The sequence below is a fragment of the Diadema setosum genome, chromosome 16 (assembly GCF_964275005.1).
Source record: "Diadema setosum chromosome 16, eeDiaSeto1, whole genome shotgun sequence".
Lineage (NCBI taxonomy): Eukaryota > Metazoa > Echinodermata > Echinoidea > Diadematoida > Diadematidae > Diadema > Diadema setosum.
The window spans coordinates 10,761,149-10,776,633 of record NC_092700.1 but is presented as its reverse complement, the minus strand read 5'-3'; the positions used below and the strand labels follow the sequence as shown (position 1 = coordinate 10,776,633).

Genomic DNA, 15,485 nt, shown 5'->3' with positions numbered 1-15,485 from the left:
TTTTTCCTTGCTCTACACATCACCGTTGGGAGATGTATGGTATCTTAACCCGTTGAGGATTAGTCCCGAGCATACTCGGGCAGGTGTCTATGAAAAATGATATAGCAAAATCATTCCATCCTCAACGGGTTAAGACCACAGTCGTTACTTTCCAAAGATCCTAGCTTTTTCTTATTGTTCTCCTTCAGTTTGTTCATTGTTTGATTTTCTATTTTTGATTGCCAGAATGTCTTGTCAAACAGGTTAAGTTGTTTGTGAGGCACAGTGGAGATAGAGCTTGAAAAAGTGTTTTTTGATGTCTCTCAGTCTGTGGCACATCTGCCATGCCATCAAAAGGCTCGGTTTCCATTCCCAGTGAGTCTAGCTGAGCACTGTTATCATGCCGTCCCCTAGTGTAAGAGCCAAAAGCACTGTCCCATGATAGGACACAAAATGGAGGTCCTGTGTGTAAGAGAATCACAACTCGCTCAATGCATGTAAAAGGTCCCACTTCACTCCCTTGGAAAGAGCAGAGTGCTACCCCAGTGAGATGGTCTGCCCCATATGCCATGGTACCGGTACCCAAACCAAGAAATGGGTGAATGATGCTAGCCCTGCGTGGTTCCCCCCCCCCCCCCCCCATGACTAGCAACAGTCATCAAACTGTATCAACCAGGCACATTGTATCGTACGAAGAAGTAGACTGCTGTTACAGTGTGCCCCAATCTAAATTTATCTTCTGTTGATGTTCCCAGGCCATGCTGTGGAGATATCGTTTCTCACAACTCAAGAACTCCTCAGACGACGGCAATGCCAAGGCCAAGCTGCAGTTCACCAACGCCACAACGGGACAACTTGAGACTCAGGTTAGTGGGATGACAGTAGTAACTACAGTATGGATTACACAAGTAATGGTGATGATGACGATAATAGCAGAAATGAATTATCATCATCATCATCATCATTATTATTCTTGATGATATGATAATAATGATGATATGATGATAATGATGATACATGTATGATGATGATGATACATGTATGATGATGATGATACATGTATGATGATGATGATTGTGATAATGATGATAATCATAAAAATAATGATGATAAACAATGATGATAATGATGATGATAGATTAAGTGATTATGGTCAAGATCTATAAGGAAGGAATATTGATGAAATCCATTGCACCTGATCTGCAATCCTTACAAGAGATACATTATATCATGACTTGCTGAACTTGAGATATGTTTTGGTGCAAGCCATTTTGAGAAGGACCCTAAACTTCCATGCACACACACACACAGATGGCATTTACAGCAAGCTATGATTTGTGATGCAGTTGTTGACCCTAACTTGTCTTAATCACTTCCTGTGTCACTCTCTTCTCTCTCCCCGTTACCCTGCCAGGAGCTGGAGTGTCCCAACCTGCGAAAACTCCTCCACTGCACCCATGCCTTCCTCGCCAGCAAGCTGGCGACCCTCGACCCCATCTTTCTCCGCAGCACGACTCAGCTGCCGTGCGACTCGTGACACCGGCGGGCGTTGACGGTGTAGCCTCCGATCCAGCCCCACCTCTGGTGTGCGTCGTGTCAGGTTTTCGACGTTTTTGTCAGTCATCAAAAGCTCTCCATGGACAGCTCACATTACTGGCTGGATTCTTGCGTTATGGAGAGACTTGGATAAAGTTTTTATACTCTATTACAAATTCACAAGACTACAACATTTTGCAGAGAATAGAGGCTTGCACGGAACTGAGAGAGAAACTCACAGAGGATATCAAGGGATTAGATAGGTACATCTTACTGCAGCTGCACTCCTATGGCGGATGGCTTGAAGTCCGTTCCTGCCATCACCCACGGACAACTCACCTAAAGACAAGAGGATTTTATGCTTCACAAGGTCACATAGAAGGCTTTCTTGTTAACAATGTGTGCATTTAGGTTTGCCTGTAACTTACAAGTATATAGTGTGAAGGAATTTCCTTGTATAGATTACCCCTACCTCCTCATTTTCTCTGTGTTTCTTCATTTCTTTACATCGATTAACGTCACAGGCCAGTCCGATTCTGCTGACTTTGTTTGGTAAAATAAGATGAAAATTTGTCAAAGCTGTTCACAAAAGCTTTGCAGTATTAAGGGATACACTGCATACTATTCCAGTGTTTGTGTGGTGTGTTTTAACTGACTAGCAGTGAAAACTGCCATCCATGTGTCACATTTTTTGACCGGGAACGAAATATTTTCATTAGCCTATGTTCAGGATATTGTTGTCACCTTGGCAGCACCTCCTAGATTTCTATAGGAAGTGTGAATAGTTGTTCCTTGCTCACATAATCTCATGATTTCCCGTGAAAACCGCAACAAGATTTGCCTTGTTCTAAGAAGTTAGAGTGATATGTATATTTCCTATTTATCATTCTTTGTGACAGGTTGTTCATGGGAGGATAACATGGTGTAACACATCAGTTAAGCTTATGGGATTAATGTTAAACTAATGAATTGGAGGAGTAGAAAAAGAGAAAAATGAAAACAGTATTATGAACTTTACTACCATGAATATTATTATCATATTGATCAGGACAGTGGTGGTGGGGATAACATTTTTCATCATGTCATCATGTAGCCAGAACTGTATTACTGCTGCTTTGGATTTAGTGCACAACACAGCATGCTGCGAATGAAACGGGACAGACAACTAGTATTTAAAGCTGTGTAGGAATTGCCACAATGTCATCTGTTGGGAGAGTGTTGTTTCTGCACCAGTTAATGGGTCCACTTTCGGACAATATGCACTCGGGTTAACGAAATGCGTGTTTGAGTTTTTATGGCACATCATACCCTGAAACTGTTAGTCTGCACTTTAAACAAATTAGGTACCAAAACATCATGCCATTGCCAAGGATTAATTGGCAGAGGTGGACTGCTGGCTCATTTTGGTACTTTGTCCAGTTGAAGTTCTCGCAAACTAACTGTGACTTGAACGCAGACTATACTCATGGATTGAAGTTCTTGCAAACATAGTGTGATTGAACCCAGACTAAATTCATGGGTTGAAGTTCTCGCAAACAAACTGTGACTTGAACCCAGACTATACTCATGGGTTGAAGTTCTTGCAAACAAACTTTAACCCAAACTAAAATAGCGGAATTGGCCGTTGAGAAAGAAATGCTATCATACTTTTCAGTGTCACACGACCCTGTAGGTTCATTTTTATGGGAAACCTTTTACCCCGTCATCAGGTTACTTTATCTTCAGGTTTGCGACAATAAATCAGCAATAACCATGTTCATGTTGGCACTGAAGGAAAGTCATTCTTTTGTTTATCAGGAATACGTAGCCCCACAAACAGAAGCTGTAAAACTATGTAAAGACCAAGACAAATTGGGAAAAAATATTTCTTGCATCTCAAACTCTGCACTCTGCTTGTTACTTGCGGAAGATTAGTGAATCTTGGCACACATAATATGTTCATGCAGTCACAAATGAATGCCGGTATGTGAGTTTTGGTTAAAATGTTGTCAGTATACAAGTTACATCTTGTGATATTATTGGAGTTATTATTCTTTTGTGCCTAAAGAAGTGGGTGTAATGCACATTTCTCTTCAACACAGTCCATAAGTACTTCATTTGTCCTTACCATTGGTCATTGTGTGATACTGAGTTTGACAAGGAAAATACAATAGCGTGATTAACCACGATATGATTTGTTGATACATCACTAGTATTCTTACAAAGGTCTGTGTGCTATCCAAGATTTTCAGCATTTTCCTCTGTGCCATACAACAACAATAACCAGAAATGTCAACAAATATTACCTTTAGTCAATCTTCCTTGAATATTATTTCATTAGAAAAACTGTGATATTGATTCTTCTACGAGGGAGAGCTGCTAACTGTGGGTGGTTTGATACAAGTTTTATTACCATACATCAGTAGTTTTGTATTAGGCCTCTTGTAGCTTTGTATTAATTTGCAAATTTGTAATTGTAATTCATGACTGTAAATATTCTTTGCAAGATTTCATCCCAGTCGCTAATGATTATGTACTCAATTGATCTCCAAAAAGTATTTACGAGACTTGACGTGAATGAGCATAAGGGGAAAAAACACTTTTATTGTACCTATTATGAATACTAGTGCATATCTCTGCTGTATCTGCCTTAATCAAATTGACAAATATTTGCAGTTTTGACATTTGCATATGACTTGCAAATTCACATCTAAGCGGCTGTTCTTTAAACTCTGGAGTAGAGCAAGGCTCCACTGAGTGAAATACTGATTGAAATATTTTTTCAGCTGGACAGTGTAGCATTCTATCCATTGGTTAACAAGAAAGAAAGAAAGACATCTCAATAAACTAGGATGGATGTATATATCATGACATTGTTGTGAATGTTGTACATATGTGTATATTCCACTCACATCGAGTAAAGAAAGTTTGCTGATAAAACACACACTGTGTCGTCACTTGTGTACAGTTTAGCCATGTTTTTACCACGACAACCTGAGATATGCAAGGGGTACCTGGAAGTAAACAAATGAAACTGAATCTTCTGTCAAATATATATATGGTAACATAACTAGTATTCACATCCTCTTTCATCGAACTTCCAAACCCATTTTTGTTTTTGTCTGCTGTTTTTTAAGGAACTGACTGATGATAGTCCATGTTATCTAAAAGTTTGAATGAATACTTCTGTTTCTTCTCTCTTTTTTAATTCTTGTCCTAGCTCTATGATAATGAGTATAGGGATGATATTAGTGCGGATTTGTGACACACCTCTGAGAGAAGCTTGTGATTATTAATAGTCCCACATCATCAAATTCATGTGATGGAACCAAAAGTGGATTTCTTCATTGTGCTGTGTAGATTGAGGAGAATTGATGCAATATACTTAAACAGCTCATGTAGTTTTCAATCTGACACATGAATTCTGGTGAGCCTCTGACTCAAAAAGGTCACAGGAATACCAAGACACGAGTGTTTGCAAGTCTTTTGGTACATGGTTTGTCTTTCACACCGTACATATCGTAGCATATTGTCCACTTTTCATTGCAAATGAACATGTGTTTATTTCTATTTGAGGCCATGATTACTCTCATGACAACTGTGTGCTTATTCTCTGTAATTTTCGATATTTTCCCCTTATATCCATGTCTAATGCTCACCGATGTGTGTAGGGGCAGTACAAGCATACATATCCTGCTGTTACAAGATGCAGAAATGCACTAAATGACCTGAATTCACATACATGGTTAAAGATTTAGACGATGGTTTATGAAAATTTCTTCTGCGTAAATACAATTGACAGACTGTGCACGCCAACAGACGTCCAGTACCAAAGTGCGTCGATACACGCTTGTCAAAGGTACGCCTATTTCACGCTTAATAAACCATTTCAAATTTAAACCATAGTCTAAATGTAAATCCGCTTTCATGAATTTGGGTCAATATATTTATCCAGATTTTTCCCCAGGTTATATTTAGGTGTCAAAATGACCTCATACTGGAATTGGAAAGAAATACATTACCTCTCATATAACTATATTTCATTTTGTCAGTATTTATTAGATATTATATTTGCTGCAGTGTGCTATTCACAAACAGTGCTACTTAGAAGTTGCTTGGGAGAAATCATAATGTGTGTATTCATAGCTACTGTAATGTATGTGTTCTTTCATATTTGACACTGCTTAGTTACGTTTACCTCCATTAAAAAAAAGAAAAATTCTAGCTATACAGGATGGGTTGCCTTATACCTGGTATAAAATTTGATATGAGACCAAGTTTAGGTTTCAATGATGTACTGATGAGTTATTAAATTTTTTTCATCACTCTGAGGATGTGGAAAGATCCTTCTTTTTCTTTTCATGAGATAGTCATCATTTTTTTTACCATTACTATCTCTCTTGTATCTCCATTTGCGTCACTTAGATTTGAAGCAGGGATGATCAATCATGTATAAAAGTTTTGCTCAATGAATTCACAAATTGTATTTGTTGTTATCATTTATTATGGAAAGGACAAGAAGAAAAAGACAAAGAAAAATCCACCTGCTTTAAGACCCACCAAGGAAACACAGTGCAATTAAACTGGAAAGATATTACAGCATGTTAGTTGTGCTGTCAAAGTTATATTTGAAGTCACTGTGTTTTTGTATAATATGTTTAATGTAATATGTTGCAATGTCTATGTAATACTTGTCATTTTTTCATGTCATTGTGTTACTGCATATCAGTGGATATGCTTTGTTTTTTTGGTACTCAGGATTATTTCAAAATTTTGCCATGGCAACTGTCAACATAAATCAACTCTATTTCATTCTTTTTGAAATACATGTTTGCTTGTTTTCTTGGGGGAGAGAATGTAGTATTTCTAAACATAAGATAATACTCTACGATTTGTTTCAGTGTTATTTCCTAGTTCTCTAAATTAGTGAAGATATAGTATGAAGAGACAGACAGAATTACAGTGAGCAAAAAGCAAACTCCAATCTGTACCTGATGTACGTATAAATCTTTCAAGGAACTCATGGTAACTGCTCCCTTTTATGCTGTATACTCTTGTATATTGTACGTAGTATTATGATTATGTTTGTGAGTAGATTCAGCTTTGTCACTACTATGTTCATTTTTTTCTATAACCTTTATTTAGCCCACATAAAGCTGGCTGGGTCTGTACACAACCAGCTCAGTGAGCACTGTACTATGTTTCCTTGTATTTTTCATTACCATGATCAGCCTTTACGCGATGAATATACCAAATTATCACATGTTACGTTATAGTTTCTGTAGATTTGTATTATTCAACGATTGTACTGTATAGTAGTCAGTTTATGTTCATTTGTGTATGTAATGTTTGTTTATTTTAGTGTATGTTTCACCCGCGGAATATATGATGCACTAGCACTCTGCGGTCATGGTATTTCCAGCATGAATGCTAGACTTACAGGGCAATAATGTTATAAAACATCCGTGGTATTGTAACTGTGTAATCAAGAGGGGTGGGAACATGCTAAGGAGGTATATGACAGGCTGTGTTAGTGGTTGAATGTTTAAACAAGAATGCATATTGAATCATCTTTACATTTCATTTATCCCTCATTTCATCGTAATACTATTTTTGGTGACTTGGCAGTCTTAATATGCACCAAGAATTCTTCAAAGGAAAATGAAGACCTCTCTCCAATAATGATGGTAGTTAACACCCCCATTGTGTCATTGTTGACTACAATTTCAGAACACTTTCTGTACTCTTAAAAGTCACCTGCTTGTATTAATTTGTTCTTACACAATTTCATTTCATTCAATATCATTTAATAAGTTTCCACACAAATAATACAGTGTTGTATTTGTAACATGACACAAAATAAATGTAATCAGTCTTAAGTATGTTACATTCGTATTGGATGATATTCATGATTATATGTGACCCTGCACCACAAAACAAACAAAAAGTCGCCAGACATGGATATTTAGTTAAGGACAGATTCTGAAAGAGCAGACTCTAAGCTTTAAAATGATGTATAACTCAATTCATATGGACTCTCCTAACCTATCTAAATATTGGAAAGAAAGCTGACACTCTGGATAAGTGTGAACTGAGAAAAGAGGCTCTGAAGTACAGGGTCTATCTGTCTATTCAAGCGCTTAATATTTACCAATCCGTGTTAGCTGTGGGATGAATGGGACAAAAAACAGGATGTAAACCACTGGAGCAACAACAATGACGGGATTATCAGATTAAATTGAAATTGAGCCTGCTCTATTAACATGTTCTGTCCATGATCAACACCAACTTTCAAAGCAGTAGCGTTATCCCTTCATAAGTTATCAGACTTGAAAGTGAAGAGTGTGCAAAGGGTTATCAAGAAATGAAAAGGGGCCTCTAAGACATACCTGATCTCACTACTTGACAAAAAAGGGTTGGAGAAAAACTACTGAAAATGCACTTTCACATTCATTTTATGATCCCAAACTTAAGAATAATGTAGAAGAAGGGTAAACTCAATATTGACTTGGTTGACCCGTTTCACCTTTTTTGAGTCCTCACATGAAATCAAGGGGTGCGACTTTTTGTTCGTTTTGTGATGCATGGTCACATATGCAGGGGAACCTATATGAAAGCAGATACTTGTGGGAGTAGTTCCCCAGGAAAAGAAAAGTCGAACACAATCAGTTACACTTACACACACACACACACACACACACACACACACACACACACACACTGCACACACTATCTATCATTCATAACAGTGGTGAGGAAATGTTGGGAAAATAGTATTTGTACATGAATCTTTATACCTCAGAAAGATTTCAAAGATGTGTGCAGATCCCCCAAAAATGTCTGCAATAATGCTTAATGCGGATTATGGAACCCACAATTACACATCAAAAATCTATGATCATACAGACCTGCTGCTCGTAGAAATTGTGATTCATAATAGTATTTGTATACCACACTCTATTCCAGCAATGAATAGGTTAAGCAGACAACTCAATTTAGAATAAGAAGCAACTCACTGCAATTGGAAATGATTGCAAATTATCTGTCTTTTCAAATGAAAAGTACAAATTTTCTTATTGAATTGAAATCAGTTTTGCTCACATTAAATGTCAGTGTTTTCAACATTATTCTCTGCATAGTTTCATGGCAATATGTCCAGATGATAAATATTGTGTGGGGGGTTTTGTTTTGTTTTGTTTTTTTCTTTGCAGGCTAGGTTGCATTCAGCAATCATGCAAAACGTAGAACTGTTATAGATGAAAAGACTGCCTCTCCAGTATTGCCTCAATTCTGGGCCTAGGGTTTATACATACAATGTACCTTACGTCATCGCCTTGTATTCAGTCATGTATGCTTTCCCCGATTGGAGCAGAAAAACCTGACATCTTGTACTTACAGGAACAGCATTAAGTCTCTTTTCCTATTCACCGTGTAGAAGTACTCTCAAAAGTACTCTTACCTCTATGGTATTAAATGCTCGACTTTTATGTACTTGGATACGATTTTGTGGGTTGTTTTGGGGTTGTTTTTTTTTTGTTTTGTTTTTTTTTTGTTTTTTTTTTTTTTACTGAAGGGTACCATAACAGCTTCATATGATAGTACTTATCAATAATGTGACAATATTCAGTGTTCATGTGCTTGTGAATATCACATTCTTTTTTATAGATACCATATTGCACCAAACATGCAATTTGATTGTTAACTGTGTGCTTTGGTCTTAACTTTTCAATCTAATAAAAGATAAAAAGGTTTTGAAACATGACATGAACTTTGCCTTGCCCACTGTTTATTTCTGTGTGAAGTTGTTCTAAATATATCTGATTTGTATAAGTGATATATGAGTGCATCATGTTTAGGGCTTTTAGATACACATGTATGTAACCCACCTTAAAAGGTGAGTTCTCGTGTAGATGACCATCTATGATTAAAGGAAATGCAGTGATATTTTGCCGGTACTCTCCGTGGAAGAGGCAGCCTTTAGAAAATGTTTGTGTACACACCATGCATTCCCAGTCACTTGGCAAGTTGAAACCACCAATGTGATAACATTTCTGAAGTCTCCATTCTTGACACGACCCAATGAAATAATTGTGACTGAATTACAGGTAAGTTAAAGGGTGTTTCATTATTATTATTAATATTATTATTAGTAGTATTATTATTAGTATTAGTATTATTATTATTATTATTATTATTATTATTATTATTATTATTATTATTATTATTATTATTATTATTATTATTATTATTATTATTATTATTATTATTATTATTATTATTATTATCAGAAACTATGCCTTTCCTCACAAAATTCCTATCGTTTTCTGAACTACAATTTTCGAAGGAAAGAAAGAGACAGACAGACAGACAGACTAAATATACAGAGGAAGAGAGTGCTTAAAAACATCTGCGGTATTTACTCATTTTGATTTTGCTCTGATGCTTTCACTCTCGCTGGCATTTTGAATTAAAGTATTTGCATCGTGTCATCAGGAGACTTATGTAAAAAGTTTGTATTATTTCCCCTTTTTTGTTTTGTTTTGTTTTGTTTTGTTGGGGTTTTTTTTTTGGTTTTTTGCTGTCGAGATATACGAATGCTATAAGTCATCTTTCATCATTCATCAAAGTCAAAAGGCTACACAAGATATACACATTAGAGGAATGTGCTTGAGATATCGATGTAAGTTCCAAGAAGTGTTAACAGATACCAAGAATGACTGAAAATTGTTAGGGAATGGAAGCATGATATCTCTGCAGCTTATTTTTATGTCAAGGTGTGTGACTGAACCTTGTTTAAGATTATGATACGTGAGTAACTTTAAAACCCTTTTTCAGTATTCAGACATTTTTTTTTTCTTCGCGCCATGCTGCATCCACATTGAGCTTCCTGGATTCATTCTCTCCATAGATATCAATCCGTTCTGCGCAAATATTGCCGCGAAACGGTGTCAATATTGAGAGAATTATGAGAACAGTCAAAGAAAATGAGAAAAGAATAAAAGAAAGACCAGCCTTTTGTGCCTATATACGCTTTGTTTGCCTGGGCAAGTTTGGTGGCATTATTCCGCCATGAACAGTAGATGAAAGGCTTCGAGCAAGGTCCAATGACATCAGTCACCGCCTACGATGTGGCAGGGGAGACCAAATTGTGACAACTTTGACAATAGATTTTCCCATAATTCTGTGTCATATTTCTGTGGGTCGCAGCTCAGAGAAGTCGAGAAGTTATCACTTTATAGATCGAATATTAGAGGGGTTCTTTGCGTCATGATGCTGGGATTCAAATGTTTGTATGCCTCATTCGGAATCTACGAAATAATGTTCAGCAAAAGCTCTTGCTGACGAAAGGTTCGACGTTCATTCGATAGGAAGTGACATGTATTAGGCCAATGAATCTAGTTTACAGTTTTAATCCCTGAATTCCCTGTCGGAAGTGGAAGGCGGAAACATTTTTGGACTGAAGGAAAGCACAAAATCAGACTTCGATATTGCGCGTCGTTTAGAGTCAATGAAAGTCCTAATTTAAGTCACACAAGTCACTGGAAAGTGTGCTGGTGTGTTTGGTGTATTTGGTAAGGATCGTTGGGACTTTACTCTGTATTACCATGGAGCAAGATGCAACGGCGGACTCTTCGTTGAACGGCAAGAATCAACATCGTGAGCATGACGACATGGTATGATACGGCACTTTATCATCTTTTGTTTGTTGAGAAAATTTAAGGGGTGGATATTCTTAATGTTAATAATGTTAATAATGTTAATAATGATAATAATGATAATAATAATAATAATAATAATAATAATAATAATAATAATAATAATAATAATAATAATGACGATAATAATAATAATAAATAATAATAATAATGATAATGATAACAATAATAAACAAATGAATAAAAGATACGTCGTTACTTCATTTTTCATTCTCATTGGCTTGTATCCTATATGAATAAACATTCATCAAAGACACTCAAAAACTAGTTTCATTAAGACCCACAAGGATTGTAACTACCATGGCAGCCGCTGTAAATCCTGCAAGTTGATTGGCTGTTCCCGCAATCACTAAGGAAACATTACATTTTCCGTTGTTGCTTGCAACGGACAGAGATGTCTCTTGAACGTCAAAGATATCTTGAAATACATATAGGGCTATATGACAAACACGAACAAGAATATACATTTTGAAAATATGCAAAGCACATGCATATGATTTCATTAACCAGTGTTAACTATTTTCCGTATCCTTCTACTTCGATTTGTTAGCTATTCTTACACATTTGTGTATTCCCTAAAATAATAACACTTTAACTTGCCGTTTCCATATTATCCAGTGTCATCTAAAAATTATTTCACATTCATGTAAAATAGCGAATGGCAAATCGCCTTGCAGAGCCTGAATCTAACGATAGAGATCGATTACTATTTTCTACAGCTCCCTGTCTTTTGCAATCTTTCACACTGTATATCTTCCCCACTGCAATTTCTTCTTTCCTTTCAAAACAGGTGCAAGAAACGCATAGCCCCTTGCGACGGTACTCCAGCAACCCCAGCGAAGTCGTGATCAAAGTGGAGAGTGGTTCCTCATCGTGGCACGGCGCCGGTCGAAAACTGAGCAAGCTGAAGCCGGGGTCCAAACGAAGAAAGTCCTCGTACAACGTGCGCAGATCGTCCCTGAAGGAGCGACAGAAGGAGGACGACTTGCACATGGAAATACTCGCCACCGACATCGCAGACGACGACGCGAAGAAGGTCGACGTGAAAACGACGGCGGCGGGTACTGACGGGCGCTGCCTTCGATGCTGCATGATCATCGTGATCGTTTTCATGATCGTCGCCTTTCTCGGCACGGGTGGCTTCTTCCTCGTGTCCTTGTTGTCGAGTGAGTATTATGGTGTGGAGACAGAACGGCTGGAAGTGCTTGTCTATCGACCTGTTTTCTGCAATATTCATTCAGATTTGAATTGTTCGTTGGTATAGACAACTTCACTTGTGAAACAGGCTACCGTTAGAAAGACTGAACAAACCAATAATGCATCAGCACATGTCTATGTAGTTACATCTCTTAGATTGTTTGTGTGTAGAAGCTTTGATTCTGTCAAAACTGTTTTCTCTTTGGGAAAATTATTCTTTTCTTGAGACAAGATATGACACGATATGATCACAACAATTGGATGATTGTGACAACATAGAGGAAAACAATGGTATTACGTGTAAGTCAGGTAAGTCGTAAAGCCAGAATTTAAAACTACATATTATTGTAGGCTTGCAAAAAAAAAAGCGTCGGATTTTTAATATTACGTCAATGACCATTTCTGCAGTAAAATCAAGAAAAACAAACAAGAAAAGAGAACTACTGACTATGAAAATATGCCATTATATGATTATATTTGATTACAGTCCATTACATCATAAACGTCAACTACGTCATAATACCATCACATTCAATTTGACTTTCTTTTCATTGACAATGCTGTCACGTGATCTATGAAGGAAACGACCTAGTTTCGACATCGACCAGCGAACCAACCCCAGCTCTTAAGACGACACAGTCACCATCGACAACATCGCCACCGTCCGGAACATCGTCATTGTCCACAGCACCGATAACAACTTTTGGCTCAACAGGTAAGCAGTGCTTTTCGCCAAGCATTGAAAGAAAAATAATCTATGTCAGCGTAGATCTGAAAGCGTTCTAAAATTGTTCGTAATAGTGTGAGAATATGTCTTTCTGACGACTCCTTTTCCCTATACGTTCTGGTTTCAGAAAGTTTTTCTTAGATTAGCACCATAGCTAGTTTGAGACCTATAGATATGAACATCCATTGAATTCTGAAATTGAATTTCGGTACATTCGTAATTAATCTTACATTAGAGAATGTCCGTGTTTCCATGTTACTAATATACGATTAAGAAAAGACTTTGCAGCGAAACGTGTGAGTTTTTCTCAGCCTATAGGGAAGGAGCATTCCAATTGTTATCTGTTGATAATCACGTGAAAACTTAATCAATGATTGACAGATGATGTTCTTGACAAAATTTGACAAAATCTTGCCTTGGATTTTTTGTGGGCATATCCAAGTAATCTGAAGAAAATTAATATAAAATGATATAAAATATGTAGCGCATATTTAGTTTTTGTTGTTGTGTTTTTTTTTTCACATAAGTGATGAACAGGGTATTAAGGTTCGATGCAAGTCAACATGCATTCGCACCGCATAGCCTCTTTAAAAATCTTTCCGCTGCTGAACAGAGGGTGCACCATTCAAACATGAGTGTCAGCCAGGCGAGTTTTGGTGTGAATCCCCCGGAGATCTCGCAGAGTGCGTGCCGGGAGAGTGGCGGTGTGACGGAGAGATGGACTGCTCCACTGCTGCAGATGAGGCAGATTGTGGTGGTAAGCGTCTGGATGTCAACACCATTTGGAAATCGATTAAAACTTTATCTGTAAAAAGTCGACTTACTTCACAATTCTAAACATTATACATGATCGTGACTTTCATCAAAAGGTACTTTTATTCTTCCCTATACATCATACATGAGTGTCATGTCATAGAAAAGAAAGTGATTTTTTGTTTTTGTTTAAGGGAATTAAGCATGTCAACACAATGTCATGACTATGCGACTTGTTCATATGTAATCTTTGTTGGTATACGTATCTGACTTTATTCTCCGCACTTGTATGCATAGGTTTACTAGAAAACGTAAATGCTGTGTCGCAAGCGGCACTGAATCAAGCAAATAGTAAGTTGGACTCAATACAGTATTCTAGAGCGATTCCATTTAAAGACACACACACACACACACACACACACACACACACACACACACACACACACAATGAATGGAATTGTTATTGTTGTGACAACCATAAAAAAAAATAAAATTTAAAGATCATGCTGATTTCTCAACAGGTTCCGCTACGCCAGATACATCGCTCACTTGCGTTACCTGGCAACGAACTTTCAACCAATCGTGTGACGGCTGCGACTATGTCCCCACCTGCCAGCCCGACGGAATCCAGTGGACGAGGCTGCAGTGCACCCTGGACCGACTGACGTGCTGGTGCGTGGAACCAGATAGCGGACGCACAGTCACCGGAAGTTTCACTGGCGTCGATATCATTGAGGACAATGAAGTTCTCAACTGCGCGAACTTTGTTCAGTAAAGCTATACGTGCATTAGACAAACACCATTCGTTAACCGATCGGTGATGGTGACTGTAACAAACCGGGAAGTTAGCAGGAAGAGTGGATTTTGCGTAGGAAGGAAGGAATCAAACTGAAATTCGACACGTAATGATCGGTCCCGCTTCAAAGTCTAAAATATAGCAGCGATAGATATTTTCTATATACTGCCTTTTCATCGAGTCGCGAAACTCAGTGTGCTTTATAGCATCATCCTGGACATGCCTTGGAGAATGGAACAATGAGTGAATTAATTTTCACTGCTGTGACTCACGTTCTGCGCCTAGTCAATGTTGTTCGTTTTTGTACGAGTGGCTAAAATTGCTGTATGAATAGGAAAAAGTGGATTTGGAGAGAAAGCTCTGTCATGGCAGGGGATATGACGGAAAAGCAAACCATAGGCCTAATATAATGGCCAGAGAAGAAGCTAGGAAAATCATGTTCTCCATACCGTCAAATACTTTAACCTAGTGTCTTCATCCTCGCGTCTTTATGATTGTATGTTACATCGATGTCTATTGAAAATATTTGTTGTTTTCTTTTCCAGATGACAATTAAACATCTGAAGGCAAGTCTAGACTCCTAAACAGTTTTCAGGTCGGAAACATTTCTTATCACAAATTGTACTTTCTTTGAAGAGATAAAAGCATTAGCTAGCATTAGTCCAGTTTACTTGTTCTTCTCACAAGTTTAGAAAGGACACTTGGTCGAAACTTTTGAATTTTACCCTGTAGGCTAAGGCATGAAATGGCACAATTCATGTGGCAAATTAAAACATATATATTTTGAAGATAAAAAGAATGC

General features: G+C 37.5%; 2 protein-coding genes across 2 annotated transcripts in view; both read left to right on the top strand.

The window, feature by feature from the left end:
- LOC140239999 (gamma-2-syntrophin-like) overlaps positions 1 to 2,143 on the top strand; it is a 119,531-nt gene extending 117,388 nt beyond the window's left edge. The window contains exons 17-18 of the mRNA XM_072319807.1: positions 735 to 845; positions 1,394 to 2,143. Coding sequence (XP_072175908.1) covers positions 735 to 845; positions 1,394 to 1,516 — 234 coding nt within the window. The 3' untranslated portion in view covers positions 1,517 to 2,143. The remainder of the gene's footprint in view (positions 1 to 734; positions 846 to 1,393) is intronic.
- An 8,956-nt stretch (positions 2,144 to 11,099) lies between these two features.
- LOC140240291 (uncharacterized) lies at positions 11,100 to 14,662 on the top strand. Its single transcript, XM_072320074.1, has 6 exons — positions 11,100 to 11,168; positions 12,001 to 12,411; positions 12,713 to 12,716; positions 12,988 to 13,122; positions 13,748 to 13,891; positions 14,409 to 14,662. Exons 1-6 carry the CDS (start codon positions 11,100 to 11,102, stop codon positions 14,660 to 14,662), a joined length of 1,017 nt encoding a protein of 338 aa, XP_072176175.1.
- The last annotated feature ends 823 nt before the right edge of the window (positions 14,663 to 15,485 follow it).

Bases quoted from the DNA above. Each gene is read 5' to 3' on its own strand.
- LOC140240291 (XM_072320074.1), top strand. From the start codon at position 11,100: ATGGAGCAAGATGCAACGGCGGACTCTTCGTTGAACGGCAAGAATCAA. The intron at 13,123-13,747 runs GTAAGCAGTGCT...GCTGCTGAACAG, and splicing joins AACAACTTTTGGCTCAACAG to AGGGTGCACCATTCAAACAT. The intron at 13,892-14,408 runs GTAAGCGTCTGG...ATTTCTCAACAG, and splicing joins AGATGAGGCAGATTGTGGTG to GTTCCGCTACGCCAGATACA.